At 37.2% G+C, this 22,839-nt stretch overlaps 1 protein-coding gene across 6 annotated transcripts in view; it reads right to left on the bottom strand.

Annotated features, from left to right (window-relative positions):
- Positions 1 to 22,839, bottom strand: part of LOC100645674 (semaphorin-2A) — a 557,658-nt gene that overhangs the window by 14,769 nt on the left and 520,050 nt on the right. For all 6 annotated transcript variants that reach the window (XM_012309545.2, XM_012309546.3, XM_048406917.1 and 3 more), the window contains 3 exons: positions 11,354 to 11,416; positions 9,336 to 9,443; positions 7,817 to 8,087 (listed from right to left, as the gene is read on the bottom strand). In XM_012309545.2, the coding sequence (XP_012164935.1) occupies positions 7,817 to 8,087; positions 9,336 to 9,443; positions 11,354 to 11,416 (442 nt within the window). The remainder of the gene's footprint in view (positions 1 to 7,816; positions 8,088 to 9,335; positions 9,444 to 11,353; positions 11,417 to 22,839) is intronic.

The following is a 22,839-nucleotide window of genomic DNA, read 5'->3' as shown; positions in this document are numbered from 1 at the left end:
TCTAAATATACAATGATCGTAATACTAATAAATCTTCCGATATTCGAGGTAATTTAGCTTTCAATTGCGACCACAAAAGTTAACTTTGGTAGCGTCGATATTTTACTTAACATAACATATTGGACGATTCACGTTGATGTTCCATTGGAGGATATCGCCACGGGCGCTCGTTAGAGAAACAAAAGTTCAACCACAAGAAATTACGCGGAAGGGTTACGAGAGAGGAAACGATCGTGAAAGCTCTCGAAAAACTTCGAAATTCAAGGAACAGGCGGAACAATGAGAAAAACTATAAAACAAACGTCCGAGGAGCTGGAGTTACGACGCGGTGAGCTAAGTTTTACACTCGAAGGAGGAACGACTTTTCTAGTTTTCATTTAGCACCAAGATGAAGCGACCAACTTGAACGCATGCTTAACGAGCATCCACTTATCGTTTTTACGATCTACAATCGTAAAACCGTTTAACGGTACGCTCGTTACTATAGTTCGAGCATCGATAATTTTACGGATTTCCCTAGCTAACGAAAACAAGATTTCCTTATGCAAACTGTGAAGTTCCATACGAAGACCACGATAAATGAATATGATAAGTGATATTTTTTGTTTCGCATAGAAAAGCAATTTCAAAATTCAGTATGTTATAAAGCAATTCCGCGTCAAGATTATTTTTTCATTTGATTTTTGTACGAAATATTCGTTTTCGTCACTTTCCCCGTATATCTAAAAAATATTAATAAACTAACGTAAAGACTAAACTAGTATTATTTATTACTTGCAAAACGTCGTAGATTTGTCATCTATTTTAAACAAGCTCGGGATATTTCTTCTTAGCCACCAAATGATATAAAAGTCACACAATCCATTGCATAAATCCATTAAAAATGCACTTATAATATTTTTCCTTGTAGCAAACACAAATAAATATGAGAATAAAAATAAATAAATAACTGTTAACTTTTCCTACTATAAGCTCCATAAATCAATATCACAACGATAATAAAACAAGTACATACGTACATCAGTTAGTATCTTACAATCGCCGGAATTCTCGTCATCCATTTCATCCACGATGGTCGCCCCCTCCCCTCAAAAAAGAGCATCCCTCGCAAAATATCAGCGACGATCTCGTAAATTTACCGAAAAATATCTAGGGGAATCCCGAACGAACCGGCGTCGTTCGCCCACGCGTCGAATTTTATTCCTCGATCAATTAGCCGTGTATTCGAGTCACGCCTCCCTAATTGCCCGTTCACCAACCGAAGCGATTTCACGCGATATCGGCGAGTAGTTTACCGTGGAACGTCGTGGCAAAACATCGATGCCGGCCGATGCCACGAGCGGCGTACAGACGGAAATCGAATTTTTTTCCGCCGCGTTTAAATCGTACCGCGCGCCAGCACTGAAGGCTCTCTCTCTCTGTCTCTCTCTCTGTCTCTGTCTCTCTGTCGATTTTACATTATGCGATGGCGTACGGAGCGGAGAGGCCGCAATCTCTTTCACAGTTCACCGATTAAATCGATTGTCTGACGCTTCGCCGCTGGAAGTTTGATATATTGAGGCACGGAAGTCGGAGAGAGAGGAGGGACGAGATGGGAAACGCGACAAGATAAAAGAAGAGAGGGAGATAGTAGAGACGAGGAGAAACACGGCGGCTGGGACAGGAAAAAGGAAATGTCTCGATTCGAGAGAAACACGGCGGGACCGACGAGTTTTGATTGGACTCCTCTCGTCGAGGTGAAACGGTATTGTAGAAGAGCAGACGCGGAAAACGCTCTAGCCACGGCACTCTCGATTTCGCGCCGCGAGAGGAATAATGAAATCACCCTTGGGGCTAGTTTCATAAAGTTTACAAGTAGCGCGGAGAGACGTCATCTCTCACGCGGCCAAATATGAAATTCTATTTTCCGCGGCTCGGCCGCGTCCATGCTACCCATTAGAGACGGCATCTCGTTAATAAATACGCCAAATTACTCGCGGCCGGTTAATATTCGCGAACTTGCTCTTCTCTTCCTACCGAACCCTAACCCGCGACGATGTTTCCGTGGAGTTTCCAAATTCGCGTCAGCCTTTTCCTTAACCTTTGTGGCCCTTCTTCACGCTCGGAGCCAAGTTTCGAGGAAGTTTGTATTAGTTTGACAGACTTGACCGACGATAAACGTAGTTTCGCCAGAGTAATTCAATGCAATGTTTAGGACCGATTTCTAATGTTGTGTTGCGTGGAAGAAACAGAAACAGACATGAGCAAATGGATTGAAGAAAGAGTAAGGATAGATTATGCAAATCATACGTATATTTTAAGTAGAATACGTCAATCATTGCCTGACGCGAGCAATAACCTGTTAACTCTATTGAGCATTTAAATACATTTACTTTAGATTCGAATTTCATTTGAACGAGATATTAGCAAGGTAGGAAGTAGTATCGAATCAATTTATAAATTGTGCCACTCGGCTAGAAAAGAACAGATTGCATAATTATTCCTTAACACTAGAACTACCAATGGTTAAACACGAAGCTATTTTTACCAAAATGACTGGTCTTTAAAAAATACATAATAATAGAATATTTTTATATTTATTGATTTATTACTTTTTTACAGAGGGAATTTCATGTTATGTAGTATATTTTTGGTATTATTAATCCATCTAGGACTATCATCCGTAAACGAGGATTGACACATTTATAAAATTGTAGAACCAGTCATTTTGACTGATGTGGTATTGCTAGTGATTAATCTGAATTCGACATCTAGCGATTGATCCGGAATTTTCCTGATAACTGATATCATGATATTGAATGATACGTAGTAAAAATTTAAAAAACGTTTGGGAAGTTGTACAAAACGAGGAATCTGGTTAATTGGGGTTCGATAAACAAATTGCAGGACCCTTTTACACTTTGACAAGCACTAGTCATTTCGACTGGTATTGGTATAAATAGCCTTGATACAAAATTATTTTCAGTTTGAATACATAAAAAACAAAATAAAACTCATTATATTATTCTTTTAGTTATCGTTGCGAAAGTGATTACATTATTGCGGAAAAAATATAACATGAAGTAGGAATTTTAAAATAAAATTGTAAAATCAGTCAATTTGATTGGTGTGGTGGTTCTAGTGTTAAAAATGTAAGTGAAATTCCATTTATTTGTACAAAATTATAATTAGCATCTGATTAAGTGAACTCTCGGTGGTTGAATTCACTCATCTGCACATGAATTCCTATTATATAAACGGAAAATCGTAGATAGTGACGAGAACTCCTGTTACGTCAGCTCTAATTATACATATAAACTACTTGTTCCCCGGCAAATTCGTATTATTCAACCTATTTCGTTTTGTTTCCAAATTAATTTTTATAAATCAATGTAATTACTAACCACTCAACGTAATCGTTACTCTAAATAGAATAATAAACGAACGAAAGCACGATGGTCGATCAACGAAAATTCATAATATAATATAAAATGTCGCGCGAACCATTTTCATTTAATTAAATCATAATCATTGTATGCGAGAGATTAATAAATCTACGGCCGCTGTTCTTCTCCCGTACGTTCAGTTTCGTTAGAAACACACAAATGAACGCGACCAAGAACTCGGCATTCTTGGTAGCGTTGCGGGCACGACAGCGTCCCGTAGAAGGAAACAAATGACCGAGAAGCATCGGATCGTCGTTTGACACGGGCAAGGATCCGTGAAAGTGGTCGGTCGATTATTCAGGACTCGTTAAGCTCTATCCCAGCCAGCCACCGCTCTTTTTACTTCAGCCACCCGGTGTGTTCCAGTGCTTCCGTTCACAGAACGCGCGATCCTTTATCCACCCCTGCTCGCACCCGCAAATCGCATCGATCTTCATTCCACATACTTTACCGCGTACGCACGAACGAGACGCTCGAGAATCGAAGGGGTGAGAGGATCAGAAAGAGAAAGAGAGAGAGAGGAAGAGAGGTTGGAAACAGAGGAGCGTACAAACAGCGGAGCACGTGAACCTATCCGTCTCTCGGGTCTCTCTCCTGCATTTAATCAACGCCTCTGTTAATAGACAAACTCGATGCGGGGAAATGGCTCTTGATGGTAACAGTGCTGGCCTTGAAAGCGAGGGCAAAAGAGCATGAGGGACGAGAGGAAAGGTGAAAGGGTACCGCCTTCAAATTAAACGACGAAACAAACGGCTAATCATGCATCCCGCTAGTAGCTGATGCGAAGAGGCGACGAGAAGGGCTAGGAAGATACAAAGTGGGGTCGACGTCGTCGTTCTCCTTCACTTTGTGTTACTCCTTTCGTTTCTCGCGACCCTTTGGAAATCCAACAGTCGGAGAAACGAAGGGGTAAAACAAGGTCGAACGTTACCGGCGCGCTTCGCATGGGAACGACACCCTAATGAGAAATATAAGGCAAACTACCGGTCCGAGATGCTATTACTTCGCGTGGCAAACGCGAAACTCGCCGCAGTTCACCGCCACAAAATTATCGTAGACAAGATACACGGGACGAAGTTGAAATTAATTGATAACTTTGCCTGAGATTTATGATTCGGTTCCAACTATGTCTGTAAGAAATACGTTCGCGGCACGCGGCGCGAATGAAATTGTTTCGCCACTGTCTATGTGACTATTCTTCTTCAAAGGACTATTCTTCGCGAACACGGAGGCACGGTGGTTCGTCGCTGTTTTCACGCGACGAACTTTTACTTTCGAGCATGCGTTTTCGCTTATAGACGAGAAAGAAGAAATGAGGATTCGTTCGTTACGTTCGAGGATTCTGCGTGTACACAGCTTGATTAATAGCTCAGCAAGCGGGATAATTCTAATGAATTTCTAGTTCTTGGATTTGTTACAAAGAACTTTGAAATTATACTTTCAGTCTTTTTCCAAATACTTGTATAATTTCGTTGGTTACCGATAATTACATGGATATCGATTTACCCAATTTATTGCTTATAAGAATCTTTCTAAATAACTCAAATTTATCGGAGCATCGCATTGTGTACGCATTTTTGTTTTAATTGTGTCAAACTATTGTTCCTGTTTGTTTAATGTAAAATTGTTTGTAAGATTCTTCGATGGTAGAACGTGTGGAATATAACAGAACATAAAGAAGTGTGCTCAATCTTATAACGTATATTTTAAGCTTGTAATTGCAAATTAGAGGTGCTAAATGCGAATTTTAAAATAACACGTCCATCCAAGGTATATATTAAAATCATTGCCTAATAATATCGAGTATCCTCTAAATTGCAAAGGGTACCTTTGCGCCTTTCCAATATTTTCCCAAACAAGCAGCATCGTTAATATCACTCCGTTATTACACACTTACGCAATTACCACGGTGCCGACATTACAGAAGGTAATCACAATCAAACGAACCAAACAAACGTAATTCAAACAAATCAAAGCTGTTCGAACGCGTTTGAATCTGATTACCGCATTCCGCGATCCGATACCCGGAACACGTTCTAATCTACATTTTCCAATTTCAACCCCCTCTCTCGAATTCCAACTGGTGTTTCGTTCGGTAACGAAAAATCCAACGAATCGCAATAATCCCGGCTCTCTCACCCCTCTCCGATTCAACGACCTAGCTAAAACTGATTAAAGATCGGAATACAGAGCCGATGGTAAAAAGGGAGTTTCTCTGTGGCATCGACGCGAGAAAATGTTCTCTTCTTTCGGAGAAAGCCTGCCACCGACGAACATTTAGTCGAAGAAAAACCAGTGGTCGGGTGTTATTTTATTACCCTGTCGATTTTTAGAACCGACACCCTCGCACCAAAGCCCGACTGTATACTAGCTGGTCGCGTTACCCTTCGAACCGCTTTCTATATCTTTCCCTTGCTACGACGACAACCTTCTTTACAAAGTTTGCCGTGGAAAAGCGTGGTGGAGCACGCTCAAAAGACGGAAATGTCAGTCCCTTCGACCCTTTTCGGAGAACAGACGCCGCGGTATCGGCTTTATACGCAACTATTTAAGCGAGGTTATACGCGTTTCTTGCAACGTTCAGGCTTCGCTTCAAAGGATCTTGCGTCCTGTAACGAGGGGCTCATTTTTCTCTTTCAGTTTCTTCCTTTCTTGTCTTTTTTCTCCTCTTCTCTTTTCGCTATTCCGCATATTTCCGACGGGAAATCCGCGTTCAGATTGTAATGAAAGTTTCTTTGTTGATGGTGCGAGCCGTAACAAGCGCCTTAAGTGGTGAACGCTGACTTCTATCGCGTCTGGCGAGCACACTGGGAATCGATGAATATTCAGTATGGCTGAGAAATTGATGTTTTCAATTTTATACTCTCTGTTGGATAGAGTCCCGTTGGCCGGATTCATGGCAAGGTCGTTAGAGATAGCAATCTTTCATTAAAACATGTGGGTGGAGAAAAACTTGAGAATATTATGTTTGCTTTACACTAGGTTAGCTGTTGTGGGATGATATACTTAATAGTGAAAATTTGAAGCGTTTAATATTTCTACATCAAATATTTCTACGAGTATTTCTTTATGTAAATTATCCAAGAAATTTCGGTTTCGTCTGGTAAGAAAGTATACTATAAACTTGGAATGTTAAGAAGATGATAAGAACAAGATTTTGCATAAATATTAAAAACAGAGAAGTATGCTCTAAAATATAATATTGTAAAAAATGAGTTACAATGAGATATGGTAGATTAACCGGTGAATTTATTAATTTAATAAATATATACAATAACAAAACGGGAGGATTAGGAAAAGAAACAAATAAATCAGGATGCAATAGGATAAAACTTAAATAAGATATAATAATCAATAATTAGATGCAAATACTTAAAAGTTCAAGCTGTATTATTTTGAAAGACAATCAAAATTAATCTTCAAGTAGCTAACAGTCGGCGTTTATCGTCACAGTAATTAGCTGTCAATCACCGGTTAGTAAGGATCAATTAAAGCACGTTAAGCTAGTTAAGCTCCGGAATTCTAGGAGCTTACCGCTCTATTTCCGTGATAGAAGATTATTAACCGATGTTGCATTATATAATACATGAAAATCTATCGATTCTTTTATATTTATCAACAATAAAGCAAACATAGTAAAGACGGCCAACGAAGTTTATCCTCGCAGAAATAATAAATTCAAACAAATTATCCTCGAAAATAATTAGAATTCAATTAGACTTATTTTAGCTTTCTTAATTGGTATAAATTTTTTTTAAATTCCTTAAAGAACCAGTTCTGGATTAGTTACATGATTCTTTGAAAAGATACAGGAGATATTTTTTATTTTAATATGAAGTATGTTATCCTTCTTAGCTACGATATCTTATGTAGCATTCAGAAGTGTCCGAGAGAATTTACTTTTTTTACGATCTTTGTATTTCATCTTTCAATGTAAAATATTTGATCATCATTTCATGACAATCTGTACAACATAAGTTTGGATTGATAGGTAAAAAATACGAGCAACTTCAAATAGTTCAATATGTTTCGAAAAATGAATAAATATTAGGTATTTTGGCCAAGAAAGACATTATAGAAAGTCGATAAAAATGATTTCTATAATTTTGCTCGATAATAATTCTCCAACTCGAAAATTCAATAGAAAAGAAAATCTTCTCCGTTAGCTGACTCTCATCACAGAAACCGATACCTTCAAATCCCTATCCCGATAACACGGTTTCAAATTTACAGTATTATTACGACGATTTCATCTCGTTAGGCTCTACCAGTCGGTATAAAAGTTCCGGTAAGGTGGAGCACTAATTTTCCGCGGATATTGCCTCGTTTCAGACTAAGAAGAAGACGAAGAAGAAGAAGTAAAAGAAATTGCTGTGCAGAAGGGCACTTACTGTCCAGCCATTTCGAGTCGTACTTCAGTGTCCTCTTGAAGCTGAACGCTCTGCGACCGGTGGTTAAATTGTACAGATCCGTACGGAAGATTACGGTATCGGCTTTCGTGAATTCGGCGTTGGTTCCGGAATAAAGAGCTGGCAGTTCCCCAGGATTGCCCTTTTCCACCCACACCGCCGTCGAATTGTCCGCAGGATCGTAAGGACACTTCGCTATGCCCATTCCCACGCCGGGGACGAATTCGTGGCGAGGCAAATGGGTTAGATTGCTCTGCAACAGATATTCACATTGGATACACAAAGGTAAACGATAATGTTCACTTATGTTGTTGTCGCGTTTCGTGTTGTTTAAATTTTAAAGCGTTTAGTAGAATTCTTAAGAGTGAGGTAAAAAGATAGTATCGTGCTGGTAGTTCAGCTTCTTTCGTTTCTATTTTGTATGAATACTAACATTCGTGTAATTGCGAAGAATGCTTATAATTAAATAACGAATGTATTTTGTAGAATAACAAACGTTAAAATAAGAAAACGAAGAACTAAAAATCTCTGAATCCTAAAATTCTAATATCTAAGGTTCTTAATTTTTCGATTCTTAATTTCTCAACCCTCCTTTAAATGTTAATGACATAGAAATAAAACGTCACAGATAGATATAACATATCAATAATGATACCTTATCAGACAAAAAATTAACGTGGTTGATAATAAATGGCATATCGAAGAAAAATAGCTGTACCAGTCACGGAAATTTTGGGGCTAAAATAACACGTTCCTACAAAAAAGCTGTACGTTACTGTAGGAAACTCCATTACACGCACGGGAGTCGTAATCTTCGACAAAGCGAGACCAATATATTCTTTGACTTCATTACACGGGTACTTGAACGCACGATTCATTTACCTTGCTGCGTAACAGTAACGCCAATGGCGCTGTGTTAGTAGCAGATACCACTCGAGGAATTGATACCTAAATTACACGGTAACGAAGCAGCAACATCGACGTAGACACCGTCGACACTAAATTCTGCCTATGTATCTTACCTAATATACTACTTATCGTTAATTATCCATTCATTGAATTTATTAAGTCCTCTTCCTATTTAAAACAAACAAAATGTATTTTATTCGATAAAATGAGAATTCTATAGAATTCTTCACTTTTCTATAAATTTTCCTTAAACTTCGCTAAGCATTGTAATAATCTAATAGTTACACGAATTATCTTACAATCATCCTTCTGAACATGCTAACTAAAAGTACAGCGTATTTGAATTATAATAAAATTCTTCGTTTACGTATTCTACGTATAAAACTATAACCTTGAAAATCACAAATTTCTGATCAAAAAGATACAATACGACACGCTGTTAAAAAGCCCCAAAATTTCATTCGCGTATTTACCATTGGCATACATTCGGATTTGTAACACTAAAAAATCCTTCGACACGGAAACCGTGAGTTGGACGATGCGGTTGGTGAAACAAACGGCCGAAATGAAGAACAAACACACAGATACTTACATAAATCACCCAATCCTTGGGCGAGTGAGCGTTCGTGCCGCACATGTAGAGCCGATTGCCGTCCCCCATTGGTTGGATCACCCTTATGTGATTCCGGCAGTCGAAGTGCTGTGAAAGAAGGGGAAGAAAATTGAATTTTCGACGGATACGTGCGAAGAAACGTGGCTCGGGGTGTGGAAAGAGGCGGCGGCGCGGCGAGGACAAGAGTTCGATGCGTGGACAGGGATTTTTCAGAAAATTATATAGAACGAGGTCGAGGCAAAGGGTTCCGCCGATGGTCGATCACGTCGCTTCGCGTATTTCGCTGCGAATTGGCGCACGGAAAATAAATTGGTTTTGTCGTCACGTAGAGAGTATTTGCGTGGACCTTACACCTCGCCGATGCGTGCACGATGAATACAGAATGAAGCCGCGATAAGCGGTCGGCGAATTGTGCACCTTAAAAAGTCACCCGTTACAGCTTGGGGGCAGATGAAGCGATGAAGAAGGAACAAATCGAGGATTATTAGCGACAAGATTTTGTATTTTTATCTCGAATAAATATTGAACGAAAAAGAATATGATAAATTCATTTTTGATGATTGGAAAGAGTTGTCAATCTAACGTTATACATTGAAATGTTCAAGAAGGTGACAAAGACGTATACGTAATTGAATGGAAAATTAAATGTTAAAAAAATTGTTTTGATACGAAACTGATTGGTAACAGGAATTTTGGATATGGGATTTTAAAATTGTTCGTCCATAAAATGTAACTTATTATGTACTTCACTTGTACCTCTCGAATGATAAATTATATTCGCATGTTATTATCTTGTTGTAAAGAATCCATATTTATAATTATTTTAATCGTACAAATTTTAATTTGGCGCTTTCCATATGTTGATAATTGTAGATTACGAATTAAAACGAAAGAATCACGGGAGTATGCGTAGCGTTAAAAGTACAGTTATAAACATTGAAAAAGGAGCATCTAATATACATCTCTGGTAATTACTTTTTCAGACACAATACGCTCACGAAATGGAATAAAATAAATGGAAACGATGTTCGCGTCCAAACGTAAATATCGTTGAGAAATCTGCAATTAGCGTGAGTGGGGCCGAGGTCTTCCATCTCGTTGGGAAATTATCGCTATATGAAAACATTATCACCGCCAAATTGGAAACGTCATCAGACGAACGAATCCGTTCTCAATTAAAGCAACGTCAACGCGGTCGATCGATACTCCATAAAACGAATGGCTGCAAACGGGGAAACATTTTTCGTCTAAAGTTGTTTCCATTATTCCGTTTCAGTAAAAGTTGCGCAGCTCGTTGACAGCTTTTAACGAATCTGTTCGATATCAAATTTCGTTTAGATACATTCCGCGGCCATAAAATTGAAACGCACGGCCCGTTAAACGGGATTTCACTCTTTTCTCCCTATTTCGCTTGCCTTTCTTCTTTGTCTCTTATACGCGATCCATTTATTTTACATGTAAAACGACGAACAACAAGAAATAACGAAGGCAATGCGTTACGATGCCTTCAAATGAACTCGAGTTACTTTTTCTCACAAAGAACGAATAAACGATATCGCGTGCGACCGTTCTTTTATTTGAAATATCGTAGACAATTCCAAAAGAACGTTTCTTTTTTTTCGTCTACTTTTAATTATACCCTTAATTCGCGTTTCACCAGGGATTATCGATACGTTTTTTGCCTTTGATACAAAAGGATATCATCGCGTTCATCAAAGTCCATAGAAACCGTGTTTCTTTTCATTTGTTCTCCTTTGTCGAGCAAATCTAAAGAAACTGTAATTTGTTCCTTTTTCTTTCACGATGGACAATTGTTTACGAAATTTTATCCCTGCTATTTGTCTTTCCTCTACTTTTCTACATTTCCGTAATTACATCAGCCCGGCGTTTCTATTTTAAGCGATGCTTTAATTAGATTACGCTGTTATTAAAATTCCATCGAGAAACGACGCGAGCCGGACCGGTAAATGCGATAATGAAATAAAGAAGTAATTCACCTCTGATTTCCCTTTGGACACACAATTTGCCACGTTGCTGGGTTCCAGATTAAGCGCGTCCCTCTGTAAAAGAAACGAAATCAAATGAGTTATTTTATCGTTCTGTAATATACCTTACTATAATATTAGATATGTACCACATTTATTTTATTATCCTACTATATACTTTATCGTGAAATCAAATATGCAGCATATTTATTTAATCGTTAGTCGAATGTACTCTGATCTCATTCGTCTCCGAACTCCGAGTATTATGTCGTCCGAAAAGTTTCGTCCGTTTTATAAGGAAATAATGAATGCACAGCATTTTTCGTTTTATATTATTTTATCGAATTACGTATGATCCATTTTGTTCTATCAAGATAAAGATTACAACGTTCGACAGATTAGGTTTCACGTTTGTATAATGATGCGTTATTGTAAAAGGCGTGTCTATAAAAGAATGACACTTTTTGGACAACCTAATACTTTCGTTCAGTACGACTGTTCAGAATCTTAAATAAAAAAATTACACAAATTTTCATACTGACAGTTAAATACTGTTAACAGTCGCAAATACAGATGAACCGATTAAAAGCGTACAGCTACGAGATTACGAGATTAAATCTCGCCAGGTAGTTACTGATAGCCAAAAATGGGACGATCATTAACAAGCCCAAACATCAAAAGACTCTCGGTGAATTCGATTAACGCGCACTTGACGCGATATACAGGCGGACGCAAGAAACTTTATAAAATAAGAGATATGAAGACGTTATAATTTTACAAAATGAATTTTTTCCTAATAAGAGCAACGAATCAGTATAATATAAATACATCAAAGAACGAATGATAATATCGTAAAAAAATATTTAATACGAAGAGATATTAAAATTTGCAGTGTATCGATATTAAAATTTTCTTTTACGCGCAACTGTGCTTTCGAACTTCGTTTGCACGTCTATCTTGCGTCATTTTCAGAGATGAGAAAGTCTCGGTCGGTAAGAGATTCACCATGAAAATGAATCGTTTCCTGCAACACGATGAATCACTCGTCCCTCGAAAGGTCGAGATGAAAGCCAGAAAATTGTATTTCTAAGACGAGCGCCATAATTACGAGCCATTCGGAGGCCGAATCTCTTCTTGACTGGAACTCGCATTTTTACGTTTGACGTTCGTTCGTCGCCAGCCATCGTCTTTTCTCCTTTCCCATACAACACTCCTCACCTCAGCGGCATTCTTGCAACCGTCGACTGCTCGACACGGTCGACCTTACACAACGTGAAGAGGCGTGACGAGAGTGTGCTCGACGGTTCGCAAGCGCGAAGAAGAGGCTGCACTCGTGTCATTGTGCGGATCGCGACGCCGTGGCAGACGGACGCCACTTGCTTTTCCAAAGCTCCCTTACGAATGTGTCGCCCGGAATAAGGTCAACAGACGGAGTTACGGAATTGAAAAAAGTAAAGAGCACCGTATCAAGTCCGGTGTACGTGTCATTGCTCGCGAATTCCGCGACGAGAGTGCTGCTGCTCTTTGATGTTTCACTCTCGATTCTAACAGAACTTCCGGAGGCTCGTCTTTTGCTATTTACGCGGTCGTCGGCAAATGGATGTCTACTTATCGTGTCGATCCAGTTTTTTTGATACAACGTGGTTTTAGTATGATTTTTAGTTCATATCGATGTTTGTTGATATATCATATGGATCGTTCATGAACCATGTTAATCGAATCCTCAAATTGAGGAGTACAGAAAAATCTTAGCAACTTTGTTTTATAAATTTAGCTTAGAATTTACCATTATTTGTATCATCTTTCTGAATGTGTAAACTTGTAAGAAGTAAGTCAAGTTTCTCGAGAATCGAATATCGATTGTGTACTTACGTAATGAAATGAAGAAATTAATAAAAAATGGAGTTGATCAGTTTAGGAGATTCAAGAAGCTCACAGTACGAATCACGTAAATATTTCCAGCTAGATCTTGACAAATTTTATTTAGCGAAGGTTATAGCTTGTAGCCTGTAAGTTCGGCAAACTTATGGATAGTTATACGAAGTTGTTGAAATTCATATTCGTTGAATCAGCATTTGAAATTTTTCATTGAATTTCGAAATTAAATCTTGAAATAAAATAATTTAAGATTTTTTCTGATAGATACCGTATCATGTCCGAAAGCTAAGATTTGACGAGTCTACGTGTACTCTGGAAAGATGAAGTACTGTCTGTGAATGCTTATGTGTGCGCATGTCTGTGACGATGAGTATTCCTAAAGACGAAAAGTACATAGTCTAGCGAGTTTAGAAAGAGCAAGTTTTAGCAAACAGAGCTTTTTGAAATTATTCTTATTCATACATCCAGCCAAGCCATTGCTTTCTTTGATAGTAACACAAGACACAAACGTATCTTAATCACTATCAGGACTTTTTATTTATTTCTCGTGTTGCCAGCTTCGTATACAGCAAAAAATTGTAAAATATATACGCGTACATATTTTAAGTAGAAGTGAAATATTCACATACTTTCGAAAAAGTAATATATTAAAGAAATATTTCCTTAGGGAACATTTCTCGAAACTTTGAATGGCTATCAAACAGGATTGGACGTCTATACATATGATACAAGAATAAAATACGATGTCCAATATTTGTATTTCCTTATACCTTTATTCGAATCTATATTTTCCATCACGATTCTTTTGCATTTTATTTTTCTCAACTATCAAGTTGGTATTATTCCTAGCATTTTGAGGGATTTACGACTATAACAGCTTGATCTTCGTGGAATTAAGCGATAAACAATAAATTAAAGATTATACATTGAAATAAGATCATTTATTTGTCGAGGAAACCGGTAAGAAAAATCCAAGTTTATTATCGGAAAAGAAACTAATCAAATTTGTTTTTTTTTTCAAGCGCATCGTTTGTTTCAAGCACAAGCAATTTTTGCAAAATAAAACTCTAAATATCAATTTAATCATTTGAAGTTTTAAAAACCTATAATAGATATCTGATCAGACGAAAATGACAAATCTTTTATGAAAGTTTATTTCAAGTGCATTCAAGTGCAAAATATAATCTTTTCAAATATATTATTTATATAAAGCTATAAATTATTCCAATTATTATAATTATTTCAACTGTTGTTTCTTACGCTGCTAAATAATTAATTCAAACTTAAAAAATGTCGTATTTATATTTACTATATCCGCGGACAAAAATATAATTAATTGAGCAGCAATATTTGAACTGTAATTGATTCATATACTAAAACCGAACTGTTTTTTCACCGTAATTGCATAACGGAATTCATTAAATGATTTATAATAAACACGAAATTCAAATAATCTAAACAGTATTATTTAACAACGAGAAATCACGATTTATTTCTATAATTCTTCTGCAACGTTCTATTAATATGAAAGTCCAGAGATTAACTTGTCGAAAATAATTACGTTTTGTACTCCATTCAACTATGCTTTCGTTAAAATTATTGGATCCATTTTTGTTCTCTCCTTTCATAGAAATATGACAAATTTGTATATATTGTTGCATTTGTTACTATATTTACATTAATATTTATAAAATAACAAGACAGCAGGAATTATTAATGATTCGAACATCGTTTTTAACTGTCTATAAACAATGGAACGTTTAAACTAAATAAATATCCTTTGTACACCAGTAACTATGAGCATTGTTTTCACTAAAATTATTCAAAGCACTTTTGTTCCTTCATTTTAACAACGTAACCATCTTCATAAATACTACAAATACGTTTTTCCATACATTTCACATCAAATTTATAAAATATCCGACAGCACAAATTTCCAGCTATATTCCTTCGTCCATTCTTCGCACAACTTGGACGATTCAACGTCCGAATTAAACCAAGCTAAATATAGCCATTTTTACGAAACGTCAAAAGGAATTTCATTGAAATTGATCTGTGACAGTAAAGCCGCAAGGTCTTTCTCCGGTAAACCGGAAAAACGGAAACCGCGAGTTGCAGACCCTTCGGCCATAGATTTCGACGCCTTGGTGGAGCAACCCCTCGTTCACCGTCTTCCATTCAGCCAGAGCATTTCGTGTGCCAGAGGTCGTAGACACGATCCGGAAAAGGAAGTGGTTCGTTTGCACGGTCAATCGTCCGAAACGCGTTGCCTTTAACGATCGATCTCCTGCGGACGTCGCGTGCCGCTCCCCGCTGATGTCACGGCCAGAAACCGCGTTGATCCTCGAAATTGGCCTAGCCCGAGAGAACGTAGGGGGGAGAAACCCGAAACACCGTCCTGTGACAGTGATCTACGGCTAATAAATTAACGAAAGAATTGTTTTTGCTTGCGCACGCGACCACACTGTGATATTTATTCGGACGATGTGGAGGACAGTAACGGGGGACGAACTCGAAACGGGCAAATTATGCGACACGCCTGGTTTTCATGCGTCTGATTTTTAGGATTTCGATGGTGCCATGTCTTTTTTTTATTTTTGGGATGTTTCACACTGATGGATTTAATCATCAACCACGATGAATTAAACGTGCCTTGTGGTGTTGCAAGTTCCGATTCTTTATGTTGCTGTTTATAAATAATTCGATACTTACAAATTATTGCGAATATATAAAATATAAATATACTTGAAATGAAGCTCTTTAATCTCGTTTTGGCTTCTGAACTTGTCTCAGACAACCATCTACAATTGATAGATATTGATAACAATAATAGTTAATATTAATTGGTGGGAATAAAAAAACAATAATTAAAGCGAGATCAACTGATCTTAGAATAATTGAAATATCTTATTTATATACATTTATGAAATGTATAAATGATGAAATGATATTATGATATTATGAATTTATATACATTTTATGAAATGTCAATTATTCATTGCAAACAAACGTGAAATTTGTGATTCAAGTATTCTTTTTATTAATCGAATCGAATTAATCGTATTACTGATTTGAGATAAATCTAAAAATTCTATTGTATGTGTTCAACAGTTTAATTCACCATGCGATTTTCTATGTAAATACGTATAAAGTTATTCAGTTGACATATCGGAAATACATAAAGCAATGAGAAAGCTCCAGATGTTAGGAATTATACGTGGACAATTTTTTTTATCTTATTTGACCATGTCTAAACTTATGTATAAAATACAGTTCAGAGTATACTGTTCAGATATCAGATATTTTACATATAGCACATAATCAGTCCGAGCGAACAACGAAAGAAGCTAAAAATATGTTGAAATATCGAGTGAAAGAAATTTAGGGCACGAGAAAATATCTAGATATTTCAGTTATGAATACAAATAAAAGAACTTCTGTTACACTTGAAACTTTTTAATCCAATAATACGTTGAAAGAAACATTTTTACAAAAGTCGAAACTTTTAATTAGTTACATCTACAATCCAAAAGTTCGATAATAAAACTAAGATACAATGAGATACGATATACATAATTTTAGCAAACGAAACATGTCGTGCCTAATGCGATGCATTGAAAGTAACCAAAGGAGAAAATTATCTCTTATAGAAAAATTGCACGTTCTCCGGAGTACACGATAAATTGCGTTTTTGCGACGTCGCATACGTTAGAGACAATATGTGGTATTTGATCTCGCGATAGGTTTTTGGCGAACGTGGAAAATTATTTGTTCGGGCTGAAGGTAGAATGAATCGCCTCGAACCGAATCGAATCGTCTGGCTCCCGGCAATGGCCGTGTAAAATGGAATTCCTGCGAGGAATTCTATTCTACGAGCTTTTGGTCGCTGGAAGTTCGCGAATCGCGCGACTCGAGCAAACCCGGCGCGTACCACGATTTACGCGGTTCGATTCGAACCTCTCCGATATTCGCTACGATTCCGATCGCTTGGAATACACCGAATACGCTAGAAGGGAAATTTTCGGCCGAGCAAAGACCAACTTTACGCTCCGCTGTAAAGAGAAAATTACCCGAATTTGTTTGGCTCGATATCGTCCAATTTCGTTTCTGTGGATAACGTTTCTCGCGTGCTAACTCTTTCACGCGATGGTTAAGTTTCTAATTTCAATTTTTAACTCGCGATATTAATGTTTTTAAATCCTTTGATCTCTTAGCGTTTCAAACGAGCTGGATAATAAATGAAAGTTTTATTGAGGTAGAATAACCATTAGCTGCTACGTTAACTTCATTATTGAACTTTCCACGAATGAAATGAGGTCGATTCCGAGTGCTTGAAAAAGTAAATTTACTTTTGATTTATGGCCAAGTTTTTTATATTGCGAATTATTATATTCAGGGGAATTAAGTAAGTTAAACATTCCTTTTTTTTTTTTTTCTTTTAAATAAAGATACTCACATTTTTACACGTTCTTAACGTAGAATTTTTGCTTTCAGTTCAGTAAACGCCTTTGTAATTGGACTCTGTTTGTACGGATATATTATTTCTTGCATGACTACCCGTGGAAAATGGGTTTCTTAAAATGGAAATAGAACTCCTCGTTTACAAATAATTAGTAGCCTCTGTTTTCCTTGACCCATGGCTGTTAACTGGACGATTCTTAAACACGTCTCGAACATGCAATCACTTGTGACAGCACTGGTATTTCTGTCATTATACACGCGTGGAATATATTAATTGAAACAAAGGATTTATACCGTGCGCACAGCATTTTCATGTTCGATTAAAGTCCTTTTTCTACTTGTCAGAAAAGGTGCTTATCAAAAGCACATTAATAACATTTCAGAAACAGGTTACGCGGGTATCGTGTCACACTAGTAGACTCGATGTTTGATTTCATTCGATTCCTTTTCCTTTCAACACGTCAAACACACTCTTCTATTTAATAAAAATACGTCATTATCGATACACCATATCGATTGCCAAAGTACGTCTAAATTACACATGTAGCCTTCAAAAGTAATGCTCTTTTATCTAATAAAAATATGTCGATACCGATACATATTAACAATACGATACAATATATGGTGATAACACATTGCGTACGGGTCACGAGATATCTCGTTTTTTAGCAAGCTGAACGTTGTAGCCGGGTCATGAGATATCTCGTTCTCATGTTTTTTCGACTGAATCGATGACTTAGGCAACCAGAGACAAATGCTTTTGTTATGTTACCTGGGTAATAAAGCCTTGTGCATTCTTATGACAAATGATGAGGAAAACAACTGAATGTTGACATTGCAAGCATGTAAGAACAATCAGTCAGTATAGCCAGTACATCGGTAGATCTGTGCTAATCAAAAATATACGGACTCTGGGAGCGCGTTGAGTCCGTATGCAATGTGATAAAAACTAGTTAAAATAAAATGTCGTATGCGACTCATATAGCAAAGCATTAAACTACAATTCCATATATGGTATATCATAAAGCAACAATACCGATCAACGTACAGTACATTCGTACAATCACGGAAACGTTCGATCGCAGCTGTACATCCGCGACATCGGGTAATCACATGCGTACGTCCACAAACACGCTTGTCCTCAAACACTAACACCCGTCCCTCCAACATATATGTAGCCTTGCTTACCTGTGTACGTACGAATATATAATCGTGCACAAACACGTGCGCGACAGGCTGCGGATCACGCACGTGCACGTTGGAACAAGAGGGTGCACAGGTGGACACGCACGCACACGAATGCGTAATCAAGCTGCAAACCTGCCATAGCTAAACAGCGAAGCGCGCGAACGCCACTCGCGATTCTGTGATTACACGATTGCGCTTGAACGAGCGTGGAATTGCGTGTACACGTCTTGTTCTCGAAATAAGTCGTTGGCCTTTGGCCTTTATCGTTTCGATTTCTAATTCCATCCACAAAGTTAATTTCATTCACGAGACAACGAGATTTTTCCCGGTGGAACGAAATGCACGTTCGATCGGTATCGTTTCAGAGGATTCTAACTTGCAATGGGAAACTCGCGATAAGAATCGTAACACGAGTAGCGACTCTCTACTTTGGCTTTGATCGTGTTCGTCCGATAGAATGTTAATTACGTTTGAACACGATTGACTTGTACGAAGATGACTCGTCCGTGGTTGGCTACTAATTGGTATTTTGTGAAGTTGAATTAATGAGATGAGTAAAATTAAAACGATCTCTGAAAATATCTGGACACTCGTTTATTTTGACACAGTGTATCATAATTATAAAATTGCGGGTAAATTGAAATGCAATGATTCTATTCTTTTTAATGGAACATTAGGCAACACATTGATTATTTTGTAGCTAAGTTTTGTGATTCACATTGCATGAAGCTACTATGCAATGGAATAGTCGCACTAATTCGTAATGTTTCTTAGAAATTTTGTAGATTTATATCGATGTATTTTTGGACATTTCGATGATTTTTTATAAAATATCCGGAGTTCTTCTGGAATAATTCTAGTGTTAAAAAAGAGAAAAATTAAAAATGATTTCTGATCTTTGTGTTACTTTGATTTGATATTAAAACCTACGGTTCTTTTCGTTACTGTATAACTGTGTTTATTATTTCTTTATTTGCTTTCAAAGCAAACGAGATTCTTCTTCAAGAATGTAAAGATCTTGTAACAGAATCTCTCTAATTAAATTGTATTACAGGCTTTTCAAGGCAGAGTTTCCTGAAAATATAATTTATACGATAAAGCATTAAAATTGGGCGGAAATAAGGACGGCGAGTCTATATCGTTTCAGGAAACTTAACGTTCGCGAAATATTTGTTAAAGGAGGTACGTTAGCGAGATAGTAATTTTCAGAGATCTGGCCGCGTATAAAGATAATCTACTTACGTACTACGTTACGTTCGCTTGCTCGGCACAATTATTCTCGAAATACCAAGCACGTGGCTGGAGAACTAGTTCGTCTCGAAGTCGTTTATATGCGCTTGGAATTTCCTATGCAAAACGATGGTTAACTAGGTAATAACTGAATAGATCCTGCACTATCTTCCTGTTTGACATCTTCACGTTCGACTCGATTTAACCGCCATTCTAATATTGATTTTAACAATTGTCTGAAGCTAGTTATCTGTTGCTTTTGTCGAATTCGCCCCACTTTCGACATGACACGTTTTCATTCAGATTCCTTCCATTGTATTACTCTGCTTCCATATCTTTGTATGAATCGACATTTTGTATTAATCGACATTTGTTTAAAAATACAACGATTCAATCATTTAATAAGCAGAATCGCTACAAACTGAACGCAGATATAGGAAAAGAATTATTCTGAAGACGTAGACGATTAAGAAGATGTAAACGAATTCTTCGATTCAAGTAAGCGATATATTAGGTTGTCCGGAAAGTGTCTTTCTTTCGCAAACGTGTCTTTTACAACAATGCACCTTCATACAAACGTGAATCCGAGTCTGTGAAATGTCGCGGTATTTATCTCAACAGAACAAAATGGATCGTACGTAATACGACAAAATAATATAAAACAAAAAACGTTGTGCGTCTATTATTTCCTCATAGAACGAAGGAAACTTTTCAAACAACCTAATACATTTAAATACTACGATTTCATTTTTTAAAGGAAAATTTATATTATACGAGTCTATCCTTTATCGTCTTTCTCGGGAAATCAATTTGGTGCGTAAATAGCTTTGGTTATGTCAGATTTTGTTATTCTACTCTCTTCATGGCACTAAGAAAATTCTAATTTGTGAGAAAAATCTCCCAATGGATATACGTAGAAATTATCTAGGACCTGAGAGCACAAAGTGACTCTCACACACTGTCGTAATTTTCAAAATATTCACCTTCTTCTTCTTCTAAGCATCCAATTGATCACATGTGATGAAAACGAAAAGGAAGACGTTTGCCTCGCATAAATTTCACTTTAACCTGTTATTTCTTCTTTCTTCCTTAACACATTTCCCTAAATGCACCTCGCATCTCCTAAACGTACCAAAATTACGATCACGCACTGTTCTAATTCTCAAAATATCCACCTCCTATTTGATGTGGTTCGTATGGCTGTAGAAACAATCCAGTTGATCATAAGGAGGAAAAACGGAAGGGAAGGCGTTTGCCTCGTGTAAATTCCACCGGTTGGCCCGTTAAAATCATTTAACGATGCCAGGCTCTAGTACAGCTGCGCGTGGCCATTGATAACGACGTATTACTCGTTAAGCAGCCTGGTGCATTAAGGCTGCGATGTACACACCGGGCTCGCCGGTAATTAAAAGCGGAGCCATTCCCGGTATCCGCACTTAACTGCAACCCAGCCAAGGATCTTCTCGTTACACTAATCATTACTATCCGGTGGTGTACGCCGCGTTAGAAATAGCGAGGCTGCCGGGAAATGAAGGCGCTGGATCGAGGTGTGGGTGAAAGTATCTTCGAAAGGAAGAACGAAACGAAGACCATGGCTGAAGCTGTGCTCGAGTTCCTCCTTCGCTCCCTTTTTTCCTTTTCTTCTTTCCTCTTTTTGTACGCGTGTCGAAGGGTCGAGTGAAATGAAACATGTTAATGGTATTGGCTACATGGAAAAGGTGCGACGACGAAATGCAAATGCTCCTCGTTCAGAGGAAAGAAACTCGTGTTGAGTCATTAATCTATCGAAAGACCTGCTTTGTAACTTGTTTATGCATTTATGTTCATTCGTGTTTCATTCGATTTTCTACGAGCGTGAAAAATCTCTTTGACTGTGAAAACTGATGGCTATGGAAAAAACGATAGTTTAATCTTAGATGCGTTAAGTTGATAGGAAGAGTTCGTTGCTCTTTCTTCGTTGAAAGGAGAGAAATTGATTGTTTTAATTGATATTTCTATTAATTAATTTTTGTTGTAATATTCATTATTGTTTGTGACTGCCTTTTATCTAATTCATTGCCTTTTGTCTAATTCATTCATTTAGTAGCTGCTGAATTTTACAATAACGTCTCATGTACATCATTTTATGTTAAAAGTTAATAAATATATCTTTCATAATTAATTGGAAACGATATGTTTTATAAATAGTAATATTGTGAATAATTCTGTGAGAGTGGAATAATTATAGAAAAAGTTACAGGATACAGAAGCATAAAATGTTTTTACTACTGTTTTCCAACGAGATCAAAATCGTGAAACATTATAATTCTACTCTCACACGTCGACAGCGTGTCATTAATTAAGAACACTCATTTGTGAGCTATAGTAATAGTAAATGAGTCATAGAATCTAATATCGGAACCAACTCACGACGTTTTTCCATTACCATCGTGAGCTGGCCGACATAAAAGTTTATGTAACTCGTAAAATTTTCTCGCCATTACGTTTAGTTAATATTAATAACCCATGCGTAGCACAGTTCTTGAAAATGTAACTTAATAACCGCAGAACGTTTCATAAACTATACTTGCCTCTTTTTCACAATTAAACAAAAAAGAAATTATTTAACGATAACATATCTGAATAAACTACACCGACATAGCTTCTAATTTTGAAAATAAAAGAAAACATAATTTCATACGTCACTTACACCTGAATCATTTTAGCCCCTTGTTTTATAAACATTTCGCTCTTAAATAAAA

Source organism: Bombus terrestris, chromosome 6, assembly GCF_910591885.1.
Source record: "Bombus terrestris chromosome 6, iyBomTerr1.2, whole genome shotgun sequence".
Taxonomy (NCBI): domain Eukaryota; kingdom Metazoa; phylum Arthropoda; class Insecta; order Hymenoptera; family Apidae; genus Bombus; species Bombus terrestris.
This window is presented reverse-complemented; position numbering and strand designations above follow the sequence as displayed.